Below are 26,749 nucleotides of genomic sequence, written 5' to 3' on the forward strand. Positions count from 1 at the left end.
ATATATATATATATATATATATATATAATATAATATTAAATTAATATAATGAATATATATATATATATTCAGTTTTTCGATTTTTCAATTTTTTTCTTCGCCTGAACCGAAGCGAACCAAACCGAAAGACCGAAATTTTTGTATTTTCAAAACCGAACCGAACTGAAAAATCAAGAAAATAGAACCGAATTTCAAAATTTTAGTTCGGATATTCGGTTTTTGATTTTTTTTGCTCACCCCTACTCATAATCCACCTATTTCAGTCAAACTGACTGATTCTAATTTCCTAATATGGGAACAGCAAGTAGAAGCTACAATATGGGGATATGGTCTTGAGTCATATCTCACCGAAGACGGTGTAGAAATTCCAGAGGCCAGCGCTTCCTCCACCATGATGTCTCCGGAATATTTGGTTTGGCGTTGCCAGGACCAACGGCTAGCAGCTTGGCTTTTGTCTTCTTTCTCCGAGAGCGCTTTGGTCTTAGATGTAGGCCTAAAGACCACTAAGGCAATCTGGAATGCGTTGCAGACAAACTTCGCCAGCCAATCAAAGGCAAAGATAATGCAATTCAGGCTGCAACTTCAGAATACTAAAAAGGATACGCTCCCAATGCAGGAGTATCTCAACAAGATAAAGTCATGTTGCGATTTCTTAGGATCGGCATGTTGCAAGATATCTGATGAGGATCAGATTCTCTACATCCTTGGAGGTCTACCTCAAGACTACAATCCAGTAATTGTGTCGATTTCGTCCAGATGCGAACCTTGGACTGTACAAGAAGTAAGTGCACTTCTTTTGAGTTTTGAATCCAGGCTTAGCATGGAAGAAGAAAAAACTGGCAGCATGAAGAGCTCACAACCTTCACTTCACTTGGCCCAACAATCTATGCAGAAAAAGGACACTACTAATCCTACTAGAGGAGGTTTCAACAGTTCTAGCAGAGGAAATTTCAAATTCAACTGAGGAGGAAGATAGGAGAAGAAATCTATATGGCAGTGGAAGACTTATTTGCCAACTTTGTCAAAAACCAAGTCATGGAGCTGACAAATGCTGGTACAGATGTGAAGCTAGTTCCTTACCTCAAGTTCCTCGAGGAAATTCACAGCAGCGGCAACATTTCAACTCGAGTCCTTTGGCTCACTTGGTACAAACTGGACCTCAATCTGTTGTAACCTCATATTCAGTGGTATGTCCTTCTGAGTACAACTTTGATGGAGCAAATTCTACCACTTGGTTTCCTAATTCTGGAGCTACCAATCATGTCTCCAATGATCTCAACAATCTGAATATCAGCTCGGAGTACACAGGAGGTAAGCAACTCCTTCTTGGTGATGGCAATGGAATGAATATTGCTCATATTGGGGAGACACATTTTAAGTCTAACACTTCATTTTCCAATAGAAAACTTCTACTTAAAAATCTTCTTCATGTACTTTATCACTAAGAATCTCCTAAGTGTCTCCCAGTTTGCTAAAGACAATAGAGTCTTCTTTGAGTTTCACCCATCTACTTGTTTTGTCAAGGACCAGGTGTCCAAGGAAATCGTGCTCCGAGGAACCCTTAACAATGGTCTCTATCAATTTCTTGTTCATCAGCCTTCCATCAAGCGAGGTCCCGACCCCAATTTATCTTTAAATCAAGTAAAGACACCCACTATGTGTTCCACATCCTTGGGCTCTCATGCAGTTTTTAGTTCTAGTTTGAGTCTTGATTTATGGCACAATAGGCTAGGTCATCCTACTCATGATGTAATAAAAAATGCTCTCAACAGTTGTAATATTCCCTACACATCAATGAAATCAAGCTTTCCTTGTCACTCATGTTGTATTTCTAAGTCACACAGACTACCTTACACTTTGTCTCAAACTGAATATTCTGCTCCTTTACATATTATTCATAGTGATGTTTGGGGACCCTCACCTATTGTGTCAACGAACGGTTATACTTACTATATGTCTTTCATTGATCAATATAGTTGTTTCTCTTGGATTTATCTCTTGAAACATAAAAGTGATGTTCAATATGTTTTTAAGCAATTCAAGATCATGGTTGAGAATCTTCTCTCCTGCAAAATCAAGAATTTTCAGTCTGATGGGGAAGGTGATGACACGCCCGCATTTTCTAAGGATAGAAAATACGGTTGATCGCGACTAGGGGGTGATTAAAGAAGCAGAGAAGAAAGGGGAAAACAACACAAATCGACCATAGCTCGAAACAAATGAGAATAGCTCGAATAGAATCAGAGTATCTCAACAATCAACAACTCAAAAATGAATAATATTTCAGCGATACAAGAACTCAAAAGAAACAACACTCAGCGGAAGCATTTTGAGAGTAGAATAATGATATGTATGAAGACACAACATATTCTAGACATTTGATAGACATTCTTCACTTTTATGCTCAACACCCACCGCGCTCGTCACCGCTCAACCTGCACATAAGGAAAACACATGCATGGCTGAGTACTTGATATACTCAGTGAACAAATGCCAAAACAATTTTATAAAAACAGTTATATCATGTCACCATTGAGTGACCTCGGGGTTTTAACTTGAAAAAGCCCGAGACACTAAAAATATCTCAAACACAAACTTTCAACTCATCCTCAAATCCTTTTTCCTCATCATTTCAAAACACAACCATTTCTCCTTGATTTATTTAAGAAACTGCCATATCTTTTCTTTAGGATGCCGTGTAAGAGGGCCACTTTCCACTAGCACGAAAACCAGCCAACCCGTTCGATGACTCACGGTCCTCATCGTGTACACTAGTCCAAGTAGGGACACACCCTTGCTAGGACCCGAATTCGATTAAACTCATAGTAGGGACTCACTCCCCACTAAGCAATCATCAACATCAACATCAACAACATAATGTGAAACGAGAATGTGGCCGCAAACTCAATCACTGGACCGGCCGACCCAAAAGACGGCTCCGATCCCCATTGGTGTACACTAGCCTGAGTAGGGACTCACTCCCTAGTCAGACCCGAATTCGATTTCAATAGGTTCAGTAGGGACAATTCCCTTGCTAAACAAACAGATAGACATTTCTCAAAACAAAAACATGGCATGACATACCCTTTGCAAACTCCATTTTTCTTATAAGACATATTTGAAACATAAATCATTTTCCTACAAAGGTCGATCATCATCTCACATCACATCAACAAGTCGAGCAATTCACAACCACTCAAAAAGCTATACAGCGCAACACAAGACAATCACTTTCTCTTTAAGCACATAAATCACATAATCATGGAAGTTAAATTAATAATAATCTCAATCACATGCATTTTGTCACATAAAATGATGCTCAAACCAATATATTAAATCGAAAGCTCTTGAAAATACTTTAGTTCGAAAGCCCACCTCGTTCGTTTAATTTTCTGAATTTGAATTCCTTACTTCAACTTCAATTTTGTACGTAGAGAAATCTTCTTTGACTCCATGCTTCTCTTCTCTTTTATTTATTTTCTAGGTCGCCCGAGACATTGATCATTATCTTCACACTTTCCCACTTTAATCTACCCAAACACTTGTTTGACTTCTAAGCGAAACTCCTACATTTCCATCGGTCCATTTAGATCTAGTCCATTTCTTCTCCTCTTTCTATTTATTTCCATTGTTGGATCAACCATCAAAATTAACTAAGGCCCAACATTTAAATTAAATCCTTGGCCCAACAAGCAGCCCAAAAGCTATACTCCCTAACATCCATCGGCCATATCTCTCATTTATTTCCAAAATTGAAATCCCCAAATTAGAAAAAACTAGCCATTCTCTCTCGTTCTTCCCTCTCGTCGACGCCGCAGTTCCGTCGCCGTCGTCCCTCCATTGAGTCGATAGCCGCCGCCATAGCCTCAGTTCGCGGCCACCGATGTTCGGCCCATTGCGCCACCGCATCGAAGTCGCGGTCAGCCCCTGCTCCTCGTTGTTCAGGCAGTCTCCATCCTCTCCAGCAGCCTCGTTCTCCGCCTCCGCTGCTGAGAATTATCATCTCCTAGTTGCTGCTGCTGCTCGCTGATTTCTCTTCTCTCCGTCTCCTATCTCTCCCCTCATCTCTCGGTTTCACAACACCATCGCTGCCTCCAACCAGCAGCGGTCGCTGCCGGCGTACCCCTCTCAAATTCGTCGATCCTCCGCCATTCGCTGCTGCTGCTGCCGCTACTGCATCGAGACCAGCCCGTCGCCACAGTCAGGATTGCCGCCGCTGCACTCTCGGCTCTGTATGCGCTGGCTGTCACTGCCTCTCCGTCAACGCCGAGCTCCAGCCGTCTTAGCTCCGTTCACCAACCGCCGCCTTCACCCTCTTATCCCCCCTCTCTCTGTCTCTCAGTTTTAGAATTTAACGAAGGTGGTGTAACTTAGAAGACTTGTAGTATATAAACATCAAGTGAAGTGGATTTGTTCCTATCTTCCGGTGGTTACATATCATGGCCAAAAATTCCTCAACAGAAAAGGGAGTGGCTGATTTTGTGCGATTGCAATAACAATGAGGCTCACTTGGGCTCTTAATAATTGGGCTCCCTCAAGAAAAGAATTGTCTTGATAAAAGAATGGAAACTATCATGACCCGATTTCTATTAACGGCTTTAGCCCATTCTATTAATCATCCAAAAGAATGGAAGGCAAAATTTTCAGCTACGTAAGCAACGTTTTGGAGAACAAATAAAAGGTAGAAAAAGTCGGGATATTACAGGTGAATATCAGGCTTTGATTCCTTTTTTTAAGGAGTGTGGGATACATCACAGAATTTCTTGCCCTTACACCCCACAACAGAATGGTTTAGCAGAAAGAAAGCATTGTCATATTGTTGAAACCGGGCTCTCTCTTCTTGCTCAAGCTGGTTTACCTTAGAAATTTTGGGACGATGCTTTCCTAACTGCAACTCATCTAATTAGTCTCCTTCCCTCTAAAACCATCAATAACATTTCTCCATTTGAAAAACTGCACAAATCTAAACTAACTACTCAGATCTTAAAACCTTTGGCTGCCTATGCTATCATTTTCTTAGCCCTTACAATAAACACAAACTTCAGTTTAGGTTTACTGCAACCACTTTTCTCGGGTACAACCCTTCTTTCAAAGGATACAAGGCTCTCCTACCTAATGGAAAACTAATAATCACTAGGGATATAGTGTTTGATGAACTTTCTTTTCCTTTAAAAAATGATGCTGCTACAGTCCCTCCACCAACCCTCTCACATTTCATCCCTCCTCCTTTACCCTCCACTGTTACACCTCCTACAGCTCTTACAGTTTCCATGACTCCTACTTCCCTTGTACAAACAGAAACTCCCCTGCCACCTGCTCCATTGGTTAGCTCATCTACTCCCTGTCCACCTCAGCCTGATATTGATCACTCATGCACTCAATCTGATCCCACCGTAATTGATTATGCTACTTCTTCTTCATCTGCTAATAGTCCTTCATCTACTCCTATAATTCCTCCCACCTCTGATTCTGCTCCTCCTACACATCATATGACTACAAGGTCCAAAGCTGGTGTGTTTAAGCCTAAAGTCTTTACACTCACCTTATCTTCTGATCAAATCCCTAAATCTTCCCTTGCAGCCTTGCTCATTCCTAATTGGAAAGCAGCAATGCTATCTGAATTCCTTGCCCTACTCAAGAACGGGACATGGATTTTAACAACTCTTTTCGTACTAAAAAAAATTATTGATGGGAGCATCGCACGACATAAAGCCAGACTCATCGCTCAAGGTTTTTCACAACAGCCCGATTTCGACTTCCATGAAACTTTCAGTCCGGTTGTTAAACCTCCCACCATTCGTTTGATCTTGAGTATTGCAGCCTCACATGGTTGGATTGTATCTCATTTGGATGTTAACAATGCATTTTTTAATGGTACCTTGAAGGAAGAAATCTATACGCGCCAACCGATTGGTTTTGAGCAAAGTGGTCCTTATTTGGTGTGCAAATTGAATAAAGCTATTTATGGTTTGAAGCAAGCCTCTAGAGCTTGGTTTTTCACAGTGCATTCGGTCCTTATATCTTTGGGTTTCTCTCAATCGAAAGCTGATGCATCACAGTTTTTTAGGAGAAATGGGACAGAGGTAATATATCTTCTGATCTACGTTGATGATATGCTTATTACTGGGAATGTACCTTCTTCTATTCAGGCCGTGATCACTCAGCTGAACACTCACTTTTCCTTAAAGGATCTTGGGGAGGTGAATTTATTTATGGGGGTAGAAGTTCTTAGGACAGAACATGGTTTCCACCTATGCCAAGCTAATTATATCAAGGAACTCTTGAAGAAAGTGAACATGGCAGGGGCTAAATATTGTCCCACACCCATGGTATCTACATGTGAGCTGAGCAAAACTATTGGTGAGCCCATTCAAGATCAGAAGTTGTATAGAAGCACTGTTGGGGCTTTGCAATATGCAGTCATTACGAAACCTGGCATCAATTTTGCTGTCAATAAGGTGAGTCAGTACATGGCTGCCCCGTTGGACACTCATTGGCGTGCTGTAAAACAGACACTCAGATATTTATCCGGCACGATTGATCATGGTGTACATATACAAAAAAACTGGACATGTCACTGCGTTCTGTGACTCAGATTGGGCTTCAGATGTTGATGATAGAAGGTCGACAAGTGGATACTGTACTTATCATGGCAGCAACCTGATCGCTTGGAGTGTAAAGAAACAATCAGTTGTGGCAAGGTCGAGCACCGAAGCTGAAAACCGAAGTCTAGCATATGCGGCTTCTGAAGTCACTTGGATGCACTCTCTTCTTAGTGAATTGAGAATAAAAATGGAGAACGATACTGTGATATGGGTGGATAATTTGAGTGCCATAGCACTTGCTTCAAATCCTGTTCTTCATGCCCGGACAAAGCACATAGAACTTGATCTTCATTTTGTTCGGGATAAAGTCTTAGCTAAAAAGATAGCGTTGAGACATGTTCCTTCCTCGGATCAGATTGCTGACATTCTCACCAAACCTCTTAGTCATCAACCCTTCGTGAGATTATGAGAAAAGCTTGGTGTGATCTCGAAATTTGCACTAAGATTGAGGGGGCGTATTAGAGGAGCATGTGCGGATGACCATGGAGAGGCTACACATGAAGACTGATGTGTGCACAACAAACCCAACTCATCCAAAGCAGTTGAGGTGGAGACTCCAGCTCACACCAAGGACCATTCTCGTACGTGGAGAGACGTGGTAGCAGGAGTGGAGAGACGTGGTGGCAGAAGTTGCTTGCAAACAGTTTCCTAATTTACCGTTTTATTTGGATAGTCTATAAAAGCTAATGATGTAGACTTTTCTGGTATGATGAAAACATATGTAATCCTTTGAGTTGTGATTATCAATGAAGAACATCTTTCCAGTTTGTGCTACAGTATCTTCAAGCTTTATCTACATGAGTTTTACTGTTTTTGCTTAAGAAGCAGTAGGAAAAAGAGACAAGGGATCAACAAAACCTCATCAATGGTCTTTGGCTCTATGCTTCGTTTTGCGACTCCCTCTCGACCATCTTCTCACTTCAGCCAAATTCTCACTCATTTGCCCTGGTAAATAAGGTTTGTTGTGTTGGAATGTCAGCGATCCAATTGACAATTCTAGAAGTGAGGAGGAATACTAACTTGACGCGAGTTTTAAAAAATTGTTTGACTTTGTGAGTAAATTGATTGAAAAATATGCAAGTCTCATTTATAATAATATTATACTCCCTCCGTCCCGCACTACTCGCACCTTTCCTTTTGGGCACGGAGATTAAGGAATGAGTGATAGACAAAGTCAATAATTATGGCTGTAGGTATAAATTGTTACTAAAAATGGAAAGAGTGCAAATAACTTGGGACGCCCAGAAAGGAAATAAGTGCAAGTAGTGCGGGACGGAGGGAGTATTAGGTTTATAATGAATAGTTAGTGAAAAATTAATAAAATGTGAGACGAAGAAAAAAATATACTGTAGATCTTTTAAAAAGTGAACAACATAACAAAGTCACAAAATGAATTTTTAAATCTGGAAAAAGGTAAAAAGGAGAAAGAGTTGACTCGAAATTTTGGTTCATCGGTGTTTGCCAAGTAGAATTACCTCTGTGGGTCTGCAAGCACATTTAACAGTTGTCCGACAGAAGAAAAGAATCAGTGAAAATGGTGGCACGCAAATTCTTGGTTGAACACGGCGCCTCCTCATTCGACGTCGATTACGACACTGACGATGGCCTCGAAGTTCTCTTCAATTCTCTCTCCTCTTTTTTCGCTCTTCTCCCAATTCGCCTTTCTCAGACGATGCTCCTCTCCTTTTCTTATTGCGTTTCAGGTTCTCAAATTCCAGCTTTTCTCTCTCACCTCCATCCCTCCCGATCACCAAAAGGTTCTTTCTTTTTCCTATTTTATCTTTTTTTCCCTCAATCGTATGTGTGCAATTGTGCAGGTTGTGTTTGTGCCTTCTCATTCCAGCTTTAAATTATGTTGAATCTTTTATACCATGTTTATGTGTTTATTCCACTTGGTAAGATAACAAATTAGTGTATGCATTACCCTGCTTTTGATCACTTACATTGAATTTAACATTGAAGATACCAATTGGGAAACTGCATTGTGCAGTTCATGGTATTGGTATTGCTTGTAATTAATTTTAGATTAACCTAATCTTTAGGCTCCATGTAATTTCAAATTTTTGGGCACCATGTAATTTCAGCATTCCATAGGATAGACCATGTGCATATTGATGGGTATGACTGTATATAAATAGTTAAAGGCCGTGATGAGTTTTTTGGTCTGATTCTTCTTTCTGTCTATAGATATTGGGAGGTGATGGCAATACTATGGTGTCAGATGATTCTGATCTTGGATTGATTTCTGATAAGTTGCGGCTTATCTCAATTGATGAGGATGACAACTCAAAGCAAGTAGAAACATCTATACCTGATATCATGTCATCTGATGAAGAATTTGCTCGACGTTTGCAGGTTTTGTTTGTTGATCCTCTTCTGCATCTTTCTGTTTTTTTGTTATCTGATTTATCAAGTTGAGATATATTTATGTTATCTTTAGCCTAAATGTAAAGTTCTGGGTCCTAAAAATACAGCCTTAGCATGACTTATAAGCTGTTGTTTAGCACCCATATTTCAGATAGGCAGGAAAGTCAGATTCTTCTGCATGACCCTTCAAATATATTTTCCGTCGTAAGTTAGAGCAATTGCTTGAGAATCTATTTGTTTCGGTTAGAGATAAACAATAAACAGTGTCTGATCTTACAAGAAGAATTTCTTTTTCTTTTATTCTATTTTATGTTTATTATTGGATCATTTGTTCTCTCTTTATAGTTTGTGTACACTTAAAATTGTAGTTGGAAAGGGATAATGAATTTCATTCTGATATTTGTATTATTGTATTTTAGTCTATGATGTGATCAACTTACAAAGTTGTTATCTTTTTTCTTTTCTGCTGGGAACTTATTAAGGATGTTGTCCCTTCTATTTAGGCTGAAGACGAAGCATTAATGATGCAACAATTTGTAACAAGTTAAAACCGAGAGCAAGTTGAGCAGAGAATACGCCCATATATTCATCAAGTCTTGATGGTAATTGTCTTCATTGTAAATTGGTTCCTCTTTCTTTTTAGAATTTCTTCTTTATAAGGTTAAAGTACCTACTACATAAAATGATAAAATGGTTGCTTCTTTGGATGTCATGATGATTAATAAAAGTCTTTATCTTTTATGTTTATTGTTCTTTTCAAAATTGGGCAATATTCTGATTAGTAGATTGGACATGATTCTAATGCAGTATGAAGACCCACAGCGACAAGAGGATGCTCGAAAGACAGTACCTGTGGACAAGCTTGAGGAAAAAGCAGCCGTTGCATTGGCTAGGGTAACAACTCCTATCTTCAACCACCATGTCTATACTGTATAGCATATACCAAGAACTGTGGAAGGATTTAGTTTTCTTTTTTAATTCCTCTAGGAGGTGGGGTTGAATGTGGGATGCTATTATGGAAGGGGTGTTTCATATATCGAAAAGGTTTTTGGTACTTACAATAATACCTTTTGTCCCAACGAAGATGACCATTGTCCTTTTTGGTCTGCCCTAACGAAGATGATCCACTTCTAAAAATGGAAACACTGCTATCTCTACATTATGCTCTCTCCACTTAACACACAAAATAGCACTTCGTAAAATCTTGTGCCATCTAAGAAAGAGGTCATCTTTGTCAGGGCGGAGGGCTTATTTAGTTTTTAAAGGGGGTCATCAATTGAAGCTCAATGCTCATTGGGTTTGTAGGCATGTAGCTTAACTGTACACAGTTACACACTAGGTCTCTATTCCTGAATAGTGGATTGAGGAGTGATGTCTAAAAGGTTCTAGGAATTACCATTGGTCCATTACTACTGTCAACACAGTTATTGAGGATTGGGGAAAGAATATTTCTTTTATCTTTAGATTGGCATTAAGCATTAGTATTCTTCCTCCTACTATTGTGTTACTGGCTTGATATGCAAAATTCTCATAGTTAACTACTTTACTTAGGAGGGAAATTTCAAACCAACAAAAGATGAACTTGATCATGGATTCCTGTTGCAGTTGCTGTTCTGGTTTAAGCAGTCATTCAGGTCTATATCCCAATTCTTTAATATTCATAAACAACTGGTTACTAAATCCTGTAAGAAAACAATGTGGCTATTCTATGGTGCATAAATTTGTATATCTCTGGACATAAATATCTTGAAACGAAGTTTCATCTGTTGATCATAATTTCGTCATGTCATTTGGAATTAATGTTTCTAAGAATCGCATATAATCTGTGATACATCTGTTGGTTCAACTCAACAGTTTGATTGATAAAGGATCACTATTGAGTATTGAGAAAGGAAGTATTGGAAAATTGAGTTTTTGGAGGCTCAGTTCTTTGGCTCAAATGATTAATATATAACTCAATGCCGAATCATGTGATAAAAATAAGAATACTATATTTCCTTTTGGAAGTTAATATTTGCAACTTAAAGTTCAATTTGTTATTGAATAATTGAATTACCAACACAAGCTATTAAAACTAGATAGGCTAAAAGAAGAGCTGGAAAAGTGTAAAAGTTGATTATTGCCTTCCAATTTGCTGCATGGTAATTGTATTTGGTTTGGTAAACATTATATGAGAAAATCCTTGGCTGAACTTTGTGCATTCTCTTATCTTAGTTTGTTGGCTCATCCCTCTCCATTTTACTTACAGACGATAGTGATTCATGTCCATTTTATTTAAAAGGAAAGTAACTTTTGGCGAAGGGTGATTATTATAATAGAAACCTCAAGTTATGCTAGACATTAATTTTTGCCATCTTTGATTCTTGTCTTCATATGATTTTGTAATTCCAAGAAACTCTAAACTCTACTAACTAATATGCAAAACTTTGTGGATTTTCTTCGTTGATGGCTCTAGATGGGTGAACTCACCACCTTGTGACAGTTGCAATAGTGAGACAATGAATCAGGGCATGGGAACTCCAACTCATTCAGAATCACATTATGGAGCATCGTGAGTAGAACTTTACCGGTATCTCCCTAATCCCTATGTTAACTTTACATGGAAGTAGATAATATTTGAAATCAAACAACAATGTACTTATTTTGGCATTATTTTTTGGTAAATGCAGTTGCAAATCTTGCTCAAGTGTAACCCGCTTCCCTAGATACAATGACCCAATTAAGGTATTATACCCACAAACCTAAGAAGGTTTTGAATCTGGAATTTATTGATAGATTTTTGTTTTAGCTTCTGGAAACAAGAAATGGACGCTGTGGGGAGTGGGCTAATTGCTTCACACTATATTGTCGAGCTTTTGGCTATGAAACTCGGTTGGTAAGTTAAACTTCCATTTCTAAGGAATCCTTGTCCTTTTCATGTAAGATGTAATTCATGGACTTCTGACCAAGGCCATTTCTTTCTGTATAAATGATTTTTGGCTCAATGAAATATCCAGACTTGAATTGGCTTACTATTCAGAATCAGGAAATTAAATGATTAAGACTAGGAGTTGCGTATCTATTAGTAGCCAAAGGAAAATTTACCAAAAGCTGACATCAGGGCTCGTTTGAGTGTTGTTGACTGGATTCATATAAAGTTATGATTTGTGTCGGACATAAATTTGTTCATCTGAAGTAATAACTATAAATACTCTTATTTATGCAGAGAATCTAATCCGTGACCAGGATTCCCCAAGAATCTCCTTTTGAACTCTTCTCATGTTATGTATAGTGTCTGGAAATGGGTTTCAAGCATAATAATTACTAGTATTTATAATTTTTGGAATAATGAATATTTTACAATTACTTAGTATTCTAAGATGTAAATAATTGAAACGCTGTATGAGTTTAGGGAAGGTATAACAGGGACCTAATTTACTAATACAATAAATTTGACGAGGAATTGTTTTTGAGTAATGTTTCAGGTTCAAATATTTTTTTATTGTTCTTACTGAGCAATGCATGTATGCCGGAAACACAACTAGGTTTCCAGAAATCAATAACAAGATCAGAAGTCTGATGAGCTTAGGATTTTTTATATTGAAAATCTGTGTAACTATCCCTAGTGAGTTAACAATATGATATAATTAAATTTGATTCCTCAATATGAAAAGCCAGATATCACGGTTATCACCATTAGTTGCCATGAGAAAGCTTTATTTATCACTGATTAGTAGGCTGATATTGGATAATGGACAAAGGACTCTAGATATATCAATATTTTTGTGACTTTATCAAAGCTTAGTGTTTTCAGTTACTGGCATTTTGCATTTTGCAAGAACATCGGTATTAGGTATAAGACTACAACTGCCAGAACAGTTATCTTTAATGCCATTTTGTAATCTCTTTCATTTCTAGATATTGGACTTCACAGATCATGTTTGGACAGTGTTTCTCACCTTATTTGGGAAGGTATAAGTTGTCTCTCGCTGCTGCTTTAAAAGTATAATTTCTGACAGTATAATTCAAGCAATGAAAGGTTTTGTTCGATTATCAGGTGGATGCATCTGGATCCTTGTGAAGGAATATATGACAATCCATTGCTATATGAGAAGGGGTAAATATCTGAATCTGCTACAATTTCTTTGGAGTTATATCTGAATAATCTTGGATTATATCCATGCGGTGTAGATCATTTCACTTTCTATTCATAAATGTCACAATTTTTTTTGCTCCTGTATTTTCCTCTTAAGGTGGGGAAAGAAGTTGAACTATGTCATTGCTCTAGCTAGATATGGAGTTTATGACGTCACTAAACGTTACACAAAAAAATGGCATGATGTACAGCTATACATTCCCGATATGTGCATTTTCCTTCCATTTAGACAATATGAAATACATATTAGAGACTTTATAGTGCAGGTTTTGTCTAGACGAGTCATGACAACTGAGCCTGCTCTAGCCAGTATCATATCTGACATCACAAGAGAAAGGCGTAGGAGCTTTAGCTCTGAGAAGCTCATAGAACATCATGAGCGTGACAAGAAGGAAGTAGAAGAAATGGAGAGGGGCTTGTCATTGCAAGATGACATGTCAATCTCACTTCCTGGGAGACAAAGTGGGGATAAAGAATGGCGCGTAGCAAGATCAGAATTTGGTTCTGATGAACATTGTACCTTGAGTTCCTCGTCTTGTCCAGTTCGCAAATGTGTGGATGAGCACGTGACAAAAATTTATGATGCATTTCTTCCTCTCCTCCGTCAATTAGCAGAGGAAGCATCTAATAGTTCTAGAGCAACAGAAGTTCTTGACATTATAAGAAAGATTTTAACTGGTCTGAAAAATTCACCTTTTAAAACCAGGAGAACAAAGATAGATGCTGCATCTAACTCACTGTTCAGCAGGATGCTTCCTTCATTAGGTCAACTGTTCGATGCCCTCTCATTGAAGTGTGAACCGGGGGTTGAAAGTGTTTCTGAAATATGCATAGCTTCAGATCCTGTGAAAACATCCTTGGCACTACCTGTTGTTTTCCATGCACTAGATGATCTGATCCAGAATGTACGTGCTTGTAAAGAGTTGAAAAAAGAATCTCTTTCATGGCCACTTCTGAAGTTAAACAGAATATGTTCTGGTTTTATACTTGCAAGTGGTGAGGAACTTCCTTTTGGAATAGTAAGCGGCAATTTTCAACTTGGGCTTTTTAACTAAAGTTTCTATTGAGTTCTAAATTACAAAACAAATTCCTTTCCATGCTCTCAAACTCAGAAATATTTCAGGCTACATCTGCATTTGATGGAACACGCTTGTCAAAGTTTGAAGAACCAAATGGTGCTACAGGTATGCAAGTACTTTCTTTAATGTAATTCTGATAGGTGTAATCTTGGTTATCCAAGTGTAGTTATTTCAACAACTCTCTGTTCTGTAAAGATAATTGTTCTTACATTTTCCCCCCAACCCTGAAAAGGGGAAAAAGTAGAATTAATAAGAAAAAAAGGTGTTTCTGTCTCAAAATAAATTACTTAAGGTAGACAGTAGTAATATAAAAAGTTTTCTTCATGCTTTGCAGGTATTAATTTCGTGTTTTCAAATACAAATAAATATTGGAAATCTAACCTCTATGCTTGTTATTGTAATTGTAATTGATTGGCATGTAAGTCTAATCACAGTGTATGATTATTTGTTAATTACTAACAGTCATTGTGTAAAACAACTACAAGTAACTTGAAGGAGACATGCCAAACTTCACCATCGATGATTTATATAATGCACTCTCAGGTTCAGTTCAATATGTGAATGACAAAGGGTATCCTTGTTGCAAATAATTGAAGATTGAAAAAAAGAATCCACTTCCATGTCTGTGGTGAAGTTTATTTTATTGATTTCATCTCTGTATTAAAAGGGAACTTTCCATAATCAATGAAAAATAGGAACGTCCTCCTTTATTTGGGACTTGGTTTTTTTTTTCATTTTCAAGATGCAGAGTATCTAGAACTCAGCAAAAAGTTCTGTCAACTCAAAATTTAGAATACTAATGACTATAATAATGGGTTCTATTGTCCTAATATGACAAAAGGCTTAATCAAGCTAATAAAATACGGCCTCATTCTTGATCATTAGATTGATATAACTTGGCATAATATGCTAAAAGCTCAATAAATCGTAGAGCCTCATTATCTTTACCATTATATTGATATAAAAATGCTCTTAATTCCATCAACCTTTATGCATCATGTTACACTGACTTTGGTCTTCTAGGTTGTTAGATCATTTATAAGGTATTGGACAATCGGATGCATGAACTGGTTTCATATGAATTGATGTCAGCAAATGATGCTCCAGAGAGAGATCCAATGGACTGGTATGACATCTATGAACTTTGTATTTTAAACAAGATCGCATGCCTATAGTTAGAATGTGCTTTCTCTCAATGCTGCTGTTACTCAGCAGGTCTTGTAGAGAGGTGATTTGCTATGAGTGTCTGTTAGATAATAATTTCTTTAATTACAATCTGATTTTTGTATTAGGCCTTCTCTTTGTTTATTTAATGAAACTTTGTTGATTTCATGGATGTATGATTCTAAGGGACTTTTAGTTTCCTTGTGGACAATTTCATTGGCTGAAAATGTAGTAAACATAAGGGAATATAGCTCTTTGTTATGATGTATGATTGACTACACATTATACAACTTGAAGATTACTTTCTTGGAATAAAAAAGTAAATCAGTTTTGTTTTTAATTTATTCCTCCAATCCATCAATAATTTTTTTGTTGATTGCTGATGACTCTTGTGATGTTTGCACGTTCTGAAATGCATTGAGTATGCAGCTTAAAAATGCATGACTTCACGGTTGTGCTTAAAAATATGCCACTGATAATGTAGTGTTCACTCAAATGGATGTACATAATGTTTGGGATATTTGTTCTCTTCAAGCTTTAGATAGCATTATCGCCCTAGATTATGTGAAATCCAACTTTTTTGGTGAATCCATGTCAAAATTCCTTGGGTATAAGTTACGTGGTTAATCCAATTATAATGATAGGATCCTTGAAGGAAGTGAAGATGGAGGCTCCACGTGGCTCATGTTGGACAAGCAAACCTCCGAGAAGTTTGATAAAAGATTCCAGCGAAAAACATACGAAGTTGGATCACGGTCATTCTTGGCAAATGCCTTCAGGTAACATCTGGCTCGCAATTTTGCACCACAAAATTAATATCTCTAATTGATTCCTGTAATTCATGGCATTGCAGGTTTAGGTTTCTAGCTGTTCGAGATGCAAAATCAACTTCTCGGTTCCAAATAGGTAGTATTGATCTCTACGCGAGGACAAGCACTGTTCCCAGCACGGAATAGAAATGTAAATAAATATACGCATGAGCGCTCCGATCAGAGCTTCTATATTTATGGTCAGAAAATAAACCAAGATTCCCCTTTGGTGTGTGTAGTTAGTTCTCTGTATTATAACTGACAATTGTGAATTTTGTACCTATCAAACATTACTGTAATGTCAATGGACAGCAGAAAAATTTATTGGCAGGGGCTAGATTGAATAATTTTAGACAATGCAAAAGTTATTTTTATTCAGTTTTTAGTTATTTTAGTAAGGATGACTTAAAATGATCAAAAAATGATCTCTATGTTCTTAAAATTCACATTTTTGAAAATGAACTTATAATGAACTAAAAATTACTCCCACGTTATCTAAAAATGACAGTTCCGCGCTGGACACTACATTTTCTATTGATTAAAAACGCTACAAGATATGTATGTTACGAATCATTGAAAAAACTCATTAAATATACGCAATGAAAAATCTTTTAGTTTAAAAGATATGGAGTAATATATAACAAATAGATTAAAATTTATATTAATTCAATAATTCAATGGACTAATGAAAAACGAAATATCTTTTAGTTTTGACCATTTTTGTGAAAGTACTTCCTAAATTTCTAATCGAAACAAATTGAGGATGACACTCTTATTAATATTAAAAATAAATAACTTGTTATATAAGAGATTAAAACATCTAATAAGTAATAAGCCGTTTAAATATAAATGCACTCCATTGAGGAAACAAATTTTAAATCTTTTAATAAATATTTCATCAAGTTAAATTGATAAAACTATTAGTGTAAGAAATTAGAATGCTAGATGAAACGTGTCTAACACGCGAGGGAAATAGCGTGAAAAAGGCTTAAGAATTTACTTAAATAATAATTTATACTCCAATTAAGTAACTTTGGTTTGCTTCTTCATCAAACGATTGGCAGTCATTGTTGAAAGTTGATACTTTCTCATTCTCTAATTTCAAATTCCAGCCCCTTCCAACTAATCACTTTTCAATAATTTAATCTTTAATGACACATTTTGGCAAGGGCTAAACATGATTTTCAACCAATCTGGAAATAACAGTAGTAGAAAAAATAATTAAAAATATCTTTTGGGAGGGGCTTAAGCCCCTTATCCATTCTTCTTGTGTCCGCCAATGTCAATGGATATTATGATGATGTCAACATGTAACCGATTCTTCCTTGTCTTATCGTACTAGTTTCCACACTAATGTATCTTAACTATATTTGCCAGTATCATGTTTCTTGAGTTCACTAATCTTCTAATTTTGGTAGGCTGAGAGGGGAAGCCTTCTTCCGATTCTCGAAATGTTTTACTCCATATTAATTGTGTTTCTTTAAATTTTGGGCAGGGTGGGATATGAGTTGTGTGGAAGTGGGTTGGGTTAGGAATAAGAAGTTGAATTTGTGTCTTTATTTTAAATAAATGGAATATGTAACTTCGTTTAAACATGGATAAACATTGAGAAAATTATGGGTACTTGCTAAATTTTTCTCGTACTAGCGAACGTTCACTTTGCCTCTCGGGCCATGGATAACAAACTAGTGAAAAACTCAAAAACTATTTTCAGAGGTGAACTATATGGCCTGTATGTTTGTGAGGAAAGTATTATTGTTGTGATTATAATTTCTGATAATATGATTTCCAATAAATAATTATATCATATATTAAGAAATATGAAGAAAAGTTATTAGGAATTTTTAAACAATCAATTCAATTAATTAATATAATAATTGATGTGATAATTGAAGTAAGATTTTTTGTTAAAATTTTAATTGATAAAAAAATAAAAATAATAATAATAATATCAACAATTTCAAGATTATAATAAGATCTACTTAATACTCCTATATTAATTGAGAAGATACTAATAACAATCATTACTATTGTTTACGTAAAAAAATCCATTTATAAAGAGAAACTTTGAAAAAATATGAATAATTATGGTAAGCATGATTAGAATTAGAGTTGAAATAGTTAAATATAGAATTAATAGTTGTAAGCTCATCTAAATCGATCCAGGGTTGGGCTGTGTAGAGTTTACAATCAAATTGGAGCTCACTCTAAGCATAAATCCAGTCCAAGCCCACTTAGCCCGATTAACAAGTCTACAAATCTTGACACTATCCTAAGTTTGGTGACAAAAGTCGTGCCGGTGTTGTAATTTTCCAAAGGGTGGGACCAAAATATAATCAATCAATCATATGCAAGTGTAGTACATCTTCATCGAAATAAATTATGAATGATTGAATTCAACTAATCAATTGGCAAGAAAAAGTAAAAGATGAAGTTCCTAGATTTAAACTTTTTTTCCTTTTTTCTTAATTTGACTCTCTCTAAAGATCAAATTGTGAGAAAACATCCATCGATCTTAACTTCATCTGCAACGTACATACAACAGCAAATAAAAATAGACTAAAACGCAGTTAAAGCTTGAAAGCAACTAGAGAGAAATACCCTTTTGGCGCCCTGCTGCTCAGACACGTACTCACTTTGGGTTTCAGCACCTCATGGTCGTAGCTGTGACACCACCATGGATAGAGAACTGGATTTACAAATCCATGCAAGAAATTTGATATCCCGTGTCCAAGAATATTGCAAAACTTCTATGATATACAAACAACAGGTGCTTCGTGACTTGGCTCAATTATAATGGGTAGAGATCGCCCTGCTCTTTTTTCCTATAGCCCGGTTCGCTAACATACATCTCTCAGGCTGAGCACATCTCACTTTGCATTGGAGTTGCTTCGGCTGTCCTTGATACTCTGTATAGGTAATAACATTATATGAGTTGGAACTCAATTAGCACACTACTGGAGAGAAAACCAGGGTGGATTATATACGTGCCCCATGTCATATCAGCTGTTTGAAGGATCTACATACCATTCTTTTGAAGGATCTAGCCTGTTCGGTATTCTTAGCTTTCTCGGAATCTGGTTTGGCACGATCTAGAGCCTGAATCAACATAGAGATGCAAAACCAAGAATGAGATACAAACCACACAAGTTTTGTCAGATATGCCAACGATCATTCCCTAAAGCAAACAAGAAGCAACGACAGAAAACAATGTTAACATGGTTCACTACTTTAACAGTGTAAAAATGATGCAAGATGCGACTGCACTCAAGTTCTAAACCATGTAAGCATGTGATCTTTGTAAGTTGATGCTGAAGTTAGGACAGCTGCCAGCTAGGTGAGATTGGATTTTCATTTTACATGCAGATTTTCCATCATTTTTAATTTCATTATCTGGGTAAGAATAACCATAGCCCTGGTGGATTCAACTTAGTTAACAGCTACGAGCCTACGATGGATGGAAATTTGGTAATACTGTAGCCAGGGGTTAATCAAGAATGACTACTTGATAAGGTATATGATTGATAAATCATTCAACATCAAATATTTGGTTTGCATGAATCGGCCCATGATGGATAGCTCGGCTTGCACTCTAATAATCTAATTGGATGAGATGATTATCTATAACCCTAAAGTTGGGGTTTCTTTAATCAATATCCCATCTACCAAAACAAACGCAGCTTAGAAATAATAGTACTATTGCTCAACATCAGAACTCATTCCAACTTAAAAGTATCTAAGGTCACGGAAGATAGAGGTTGTCATATCTAAACTGAGTGCATAATTTGACAGACAGAGACCATGTACAGAGAACGGAGCCTAAACAGGCTGTCTGCCCTTTCTAGAAGGACCATTACATGACAACTCTTTTTCAGATTGAAGGATTAGACATTACAAGGTTAACATCTCATGTACATTTACACAATGCTGATTAAAGTAAATTACTCATGCATGTAAGCCCCTCAAGCTATAACTAACAGAAGTTCAATTCCATCATGATCCATAAACTGAGGTACAAAATGCCCCATGAAAGATCCAAAGAAACACATTAAAATCATATTCCAGTTACACACATATTGTTGTGAAGATCTATACATCTCATTTGGATTTTCTTCAAATCACTATTATTATGAAATGCGAACCAAAATTTAAGTCAAAACACAGCTGAATTCTTTGTTGCCTAAATGCTTTGTACCTGTTTGCTATTTAGTTTAGCAGCTAATAACTGATAAGCAAAGCTCGGTATGAGAAACCCAACAAAGAAATCATTCATCGAATTAAAAACAAATCAAGAAGCAAAATAACATTACTAACCTCTATCAATGTCTCCACCCGACGTCTCATCCTTGTGTGCATAAAACCTTCCGAACACTGCATGAACAGGCAGAGTCCCAGAGATTGCATGGTAAGACCAAGTTGCTAAAGATAATGTACATTCTACAGGGTCATTCTCTCATGCATATTCTGCAGACCAAACTTCTAGGAACTATCAACTATATCAATGGTTAAGTCACTGGCGACCCTCATAAGTAGTTCTTTGGTCTATCATACCCTGATAGCTATTTGTTTTGTTTAATCTCAAGTAAAATTATTTTTGGCAACTTACATTCAGAAGATTGGCTAAAGACTTTACTTCATGCTCCATAAAAATTAAACCTATTGCAATTTAGGTTAATCGTTGTAACACATCCCCTTCATAAATAAAATCACAAGTAGACTATATTAATGGAAAATGTATACGTTTTGAATCGTCATATTTACTGAAATCAAGTTCAACCCCCAAACTAAACAATTAGGAGACGGACAAAAATGATACTAACTTCAGTATCAATACATGATAATTTCACTAGGTGATCAATTCAATGCAGAGGTTGATATGGAGCCTAAGTACTTACTACAACATTAAGCACTTTTACCCCCATGATACTTTGTTTAGTCACATGGAGATTCTTTAATAGCCATGGACTTCAAACTAGATTACTAAGGGCCACATATCCTAATATCACCATACTTACGCCGTTACAAGCATAATTAACCGCGTGGACTGAAGAGCGAGATATGCAAGAACAAAGCTTAAATAATAAATGTGCACATGCGTTGGCCTAGTGGTAGAGTGGAAAATGTTCGAGGCCAAAGGTTTCGGGTTCGAGTCCACCATGACACTGCCTTTAAAACTTCTGATTTTTATCCACCAAAAAAAACTACTCCTAAATCATTGCTCCCTAAGGAGGTGTTCATACGATGATTGTCTCTGAAATAAAAAGAAAAAATTGTGCCCTGGAGGAGAGGAGCATAAGCTTTTGATAAAAATGCAGAATTTAGGAATAGAAAATTGTAAAATTTTGGGCAGAGACATGATCATTTCCCACTATCTTGGCTTCAAAAGAATTTCTAGATCATATGTTTGGCAATGCCAAATTAGAAGAAATAACTGAAATTATAAAGGGAAAATGTTTCAAATTGAATTATGATGATTTTTCAACTTATCAAGGAGATTATCATTCTTCTGGACAGAGATTCTAAAGGAGAAAGCTAAAATAGTCGAGTGGAGAATGAACTGCTTTATGAAGAGAATGAGGTAGTGATGGAAGTCTGGTTAGCCATGCAGAAAGAACACCAAAGATTGTGATGACATGCCTCAAAATAATCTGTAATCCAAGGAATGGAGATGACAGCACATGAAAACACCAATTTGGAACAGCAGAAATAAAATCTTGTTGAAGGGTTTTGGAGAACAGATTTGATTATACTTTTAACACTTGAATATTGCAATCAGGCAAATGACATGACCCCTAAGACGTAAACAGACAGAAATACCCAAAGTCCAAGGAACACACTTCAGAAAACTATTTTCGGACAATTAGTTTTTGATGTTTTGCACTAATAATACAATAATTTTCTCTTTAATATCAAATTCTGATATCAGGGACCAACAAGCTAAAATTTCTATGAATAAATCATTTTTAAAAAGTTGGGAGGTAAAGGAAACTTCTTTTTGAAGTGGCTATCTATGTGAGTTGCCACAATAGTGTAATGTTCTCACCTAGCTAATATGTTTCAAAACCCGTCCAATCATTTTTTTATTCGATTTTATTGGATTCCATGTGGAGTAATATTTTCTTTTTCAGGCCTCGTCCTTCAGCACAAAATACAACCTCCTCTGGCATGATAGTCATAAAAAACTAAGCAACCTCAAAATTAGTAATTAGAACTTGTGGAATGCCTAGCTTCTCACCTTGACATGATAGCTGACATAAGCGTGAAATGTCGATAAACTCCAAACAGTTCTGTCCAGCTTTCGGTTTTCCACGTGGCGAGGAAAAATAACTGTTCAATAGGTAGATACATGAGATCCCCATAAAACAGAAAATTAGAATATAGGAGTATATCAACTCGAGACAAAGAAAATACCAAAGCTGACAAATCCAGCATTTGCTGATAATGCTTCATCTGGACAACCTTCCAACTCCTTAGGGGGAGAAGATGACCACAGACAAGGAGGGGCATTGTTAAGTCCAGCAGTTCTCCTTGCTTCGACAAACTCCTGAATGTTTGCTAACATGGGTGAGCTGAAAGAACATAATTCCTAAGCTAGCTAGCATGAGAACCTTCTTAGGGGATACTTTATTGTGTTAATATAAACATATAAATGAGAACTCGATAGCACTTCCATCAATTTTCATGCAAATGAAAGCAGAAGATTTCATACTTTTGTGTCCCTGATATATAACAGTTCACTCGAATATTAGTTAGGCATGAGCCTCTATCTAAAAATGCAACTTCACCAATGAAAAACTACAAAGAGCGGAGAAAAACAAAAAGGGCAGAGAAAAACAAAGGTTTTACATTAACACCGTGAGCATGTAAGATGCCAGTTCTATTCCAATCATCAATCATTCCAGAGGCCAGAGAAAAAGGCGCATATTGACAATAAGAAGAAAGCAAAGAAGGTGAAACTGGAAAAGATGCATGGAAGAATTTATTCCCGGTAATCCAAACCATATACCTGAAGGAAAGAAGTGGCAAGAACTGTATCTATGGAATCCTTGAATCGCATTGGGAAAATCACGGTTACCTTATCCGCCTGCAAAAAAATTCATATGTTACTCAGGTATCTTCTTGCTAACATATGTATCATTACATTTAAGCACCTAAATATCACACGAGCTAGAACAGCTCCTAAGATAGCTCCAGTAATGGTTAAAATTGCATTTTTTGGTAATCAATATATGAGTTACTGAAACATGTGCAGATAAACAAGTATGTCATAGACTCATAGCTGAGGTCAAACCATAATATGCAAAAGTGTCCATCACAATGAGCTCAAACTGACAATCATCAAATATACTATTCAACTGAGTAAAACAATCAAATCAAAAGAGGTTCAGAAAATTGACCTGAGGAAAAACAAAAAATGATTCATTTGGCCGATGCACAAGTGAAATAATCTTGTTTAAGTCAGACTTTACACCCCTCGAGAGTAGTTGCTTAAATACCGCTCTCAATGGCGCACCTTGTACTAGTTCTCTTACAGAAGCGATCTTTACCAGGAATGCTTGCTTATGGTCTACAGAAAATTAGCAGACACGTCAGATGAAAAACCCAGTGTACAAATACAAAATAAAAACACATATGCATGCCTATATTAGATCCATTAGAACATTTTTTAAAGTGAGGACACTAGCAATTATGAATATGTGATCACCAAAATTAATCAAAATTCATGGACAAGAATCTTAGATATCAATATGCAAGAAATGCATAGAAATATTAAGTTGCACAGTAACTTAAACAAAACAATAGCTCCTCAGATGAATAGCACAAATCTAGTGACCCTTCTGACAGAGCAGGAAACAAAGATTTGGTCAAGAATAGGAAAAACATGTTACGGTAGTCATTATAATCCACCTGTTATGGTAGATGGAAACAATTATAAATTGAATTTGAAAATTATTTTTCTTAAATTGTATTTACACCTGTAAAGAGGTTCTACTGGTTCACCAATCTTTATGTACGTCGCATGCTCTGCTATCTCATCATTGTAGCTTAATATAAGTTTCATCTAAAATGGACGATTCTAATGAGCCAACTAGATCTTCACTTTTTATGGCTTAGCTTCAGAGGTAAAGTCAGGTAGTATAATGTAGCAATAGACAAATTCAAGTGAAAACCCAAAATAAGTACAGCACTGTCTAATTGATTTCAACAGAATCACCAAAATGTTATCATCCCCAAATCATATCCTTAGACACTTAAAACAAGATTGAATTTGACCAATAATACGATGCACTTACTTACAAACTGAAACTAATTTATACAAAATGCATCTTTCTTGTATGATTTAATTAGTTTTGAACTCCTGCTGCCTGCCTAAGATGCACCAAGAAAGCACTAGATGTTGGACACAAGATATAACTTTTAGTTGGGCTCCACACTATTGTTTCAGTGTCTATGCACAGGCCAGTGTGCTCTGGCCTGAGCATATATAAACAATAGAAGTATATAAACAATAGTACTTGACAAGTTAAAAATTTAGAGATGGAGAAAACAAACAAATGTAAATAACAAGGGATAGAAGTCAAGGGAAAAAACTCCAAAGAGACCAAACAACAGGTTTCGAATACATAAAGGTAGTTATACGGAAGCTCATAAAGAATAACTTAAAAAGGGAAACTCACTAGACCTTCATCTGGTGGAAGCTTGGACAGGTTCAGTTTCACTGTAAGATTATAACCATCCCTTGGGGGATCAAGAACTTGTAGAACCACACCATATGCTGCTTTTATAGCTTCGATAGCCCCTTGAGGAAGTCCTCCAAAAAATACAGTTTCTGGAGGTGGTGCGGGTAAAGATAGTGATAATAGGAGGAGATTTGGATTCTTTACAGTTGCCTGCAAAGAAAAAATGAAGTAAATAAAATAAGAATAGAAAATCAATATGGAAAAACTACAGGTCTATTATGCATTATATACAAAGATACTGAAATAATCGTCCAAACAAGACATGTAATTATCAACAATCCTTGAAATTGATAGAAACAGTTTCAATCAGTAGATTGTGTAGATGAAGGCAATGATTTCGGAAAACGTCTAAAAGTATATGCATCACCTGAATATGGTAGCGGACATCATCAAACTCAACCCACTGGCAGTCTAATTCAACTCCTTTATCAAGACTGGAAAATAGTATAACAGGAGCGAAGAAATAAATAAGTATCTTGATAGTGAAGTCGTGTTAAACTTGTACAATATTTCAGAACATTAACAGAGTTAAGGGTTTGACCGACATTAAACACAACAGAATGGCATTAGCAATTAATATCACCAACAATCAAAGTAGAGAAGAAGTGTAAGTGTAACTAGGATATCGGATTGAATCAATAAGACGCAAGATCTAAATGAGCTAGTGTAATTCCTAATAAAGATAACTTTTAAGAGATCTAAGTCTTTACCAGAAATTATTATGACAATTCCTTGGCATCACTAAAAAATCTCATCGTAGAAGTAGATAACACTCTATTGCTGCAAGTAAAATGAAAACTAACTCTCTTGACATATGTATATATGGAAATGTGATCATAAGAGCCACCCAGTCCACAACTGAATAGGTGACCAATGTGAGAGCTCAGAAACGGTACATATGAAGGAAAAAAGACAGTCAGAAAACAAAAGAATCAATCTCGACTCTAACTGGGAAAAGATAAAAACATACTTCTGAACCCGAGTAGACAAGACTTGCAGGAGATATCTGCAGGGCGACTGCAACAGGATCATCGATTTGTAACAGATAATCCCAATCCTTTGTGAGGTAAGGCAGTTTGAAAACACTCACGGATCTCAATAATTCAAAGATTTATGCTGAAATGAAAATCAATCAAATAAAATTATGTTAAAAATGTTTAATATACGCAATTCCGAAAGATATTAAACAAATCTCTTAGCTCAATACATAGCGTGCGCGAATATTCAATTTTGCAATACAGCATAAATTTTGAAGACACCTAATAGTCCAGATATCTTAATTGCGAAATGAGTAGCGAGATCGAAAGTGGCGAGAATTCAGAGGTATAGAGAGAAAAGGCGCGAGGTGGCAAGGGATCGGCATCGTACTGTGCTCAAATATAATTAGAGAGAGAGAGATGGGATACTCTCGAAGTCTATGTTTGTATTGTCCCTCTCCAGAGGAAAACGGTGAATTGAATTAAAGGAGTGAGAATCAATGTGTACCTCCATCGCACAAAGACTAATGAGCATTCTAGAGAATCTCCTCTCCTCCTCCGGGGACAGAGGTGGAAGCGCCAGCGACGGAGACGGTGGAAATCAGACGAAGAGGCGGTGGTAAGGATTCAGAATGTGAGGGCGAACAATATTAGTCTATTTCTAAAAATGGGTAAATGCAATTATGTCTTTTAATGGGTGTAATGATATTGAATATTGATAGCCAAAATGCTCCAATCTAAATTTAATTGTGTATTTGATATGCATATTTTAGATAATCACCTACCACAATTTCTACAGACATCATGTTTGTGTGCATTAGGAAATGGAGTAGGAATTGTGGTAGGTGATCCTTATTGTGTTATTTTGCTAG

General features: G+C 36.6%; 1 protein-coding gene and 2 pseudogenes across 1 annotated transcript; 2 read left to right on the forward strand and 1 right to left on the reverse strand.

Annotated features, from left to right (window-relative positions):
- The first annotated feature begins 673 nt into the window (after positions 1–673).
- LOC121746245 lies at positions 674–809 on the forward strand (annotated as a pseudogene).
- A 7,213-nt stretch (positions 810–8,022) lies between these two features.
- LOC121745005 lies at positions 8,023–16,489 on the forward strand (annotated as a pseudogene).
- Positions 16,490–18,467: 1,978 nt separating this feature from the next.
- LOC121743434 (actin-related protein 2/3 complex subunit 2A-like) lies at positions 18,468–26,582 on the reverse strand. The gene is made up of 11 exons (XM_042136746.1): positions 26,386–26,582; positions 25,871–26,016; positions 25,268–25,334; positions 24,843–25,050; positions 23,557–23,726; positions 23,166–23,243; positions 22,571–22,703; positions 22,395–22,486; positions 20,474–20,530; positions 19,187–19,258; positions 18,468–19,068 (listed from the first exon to the last, which is right to left on the reverse strand). The coding sequence occupies exons 2-11, from the start codon at positions 25,930–25,932 to the stop codon at positions 19,030–19,032; spliced, it is 978 nt and encodes a 325-aa protein (XP_041992680.1). The 5' UTR covers positions 25,933–26,016; positions 26,386–26,582; the 3' UTR covers positions 18,468–19,029.
- Positions 26,583–26,749: the final 167 nt, after the last annotated feature.

Source organism: Salvia splendens, chromosome 8, assembly GCF_004379255.2.
Source record: "Salvia splendens isolate huo1 chromosome 8, SspV2, whole genome shotgun sequence".
NCBI classification, from domain to species: domain Eukaryota; kingdom Viridiplantae; phylum Streptophyta; class Magnoliopsida; order Lamiales; family Lamiaceae; genus Salvia; species Salvia splendens.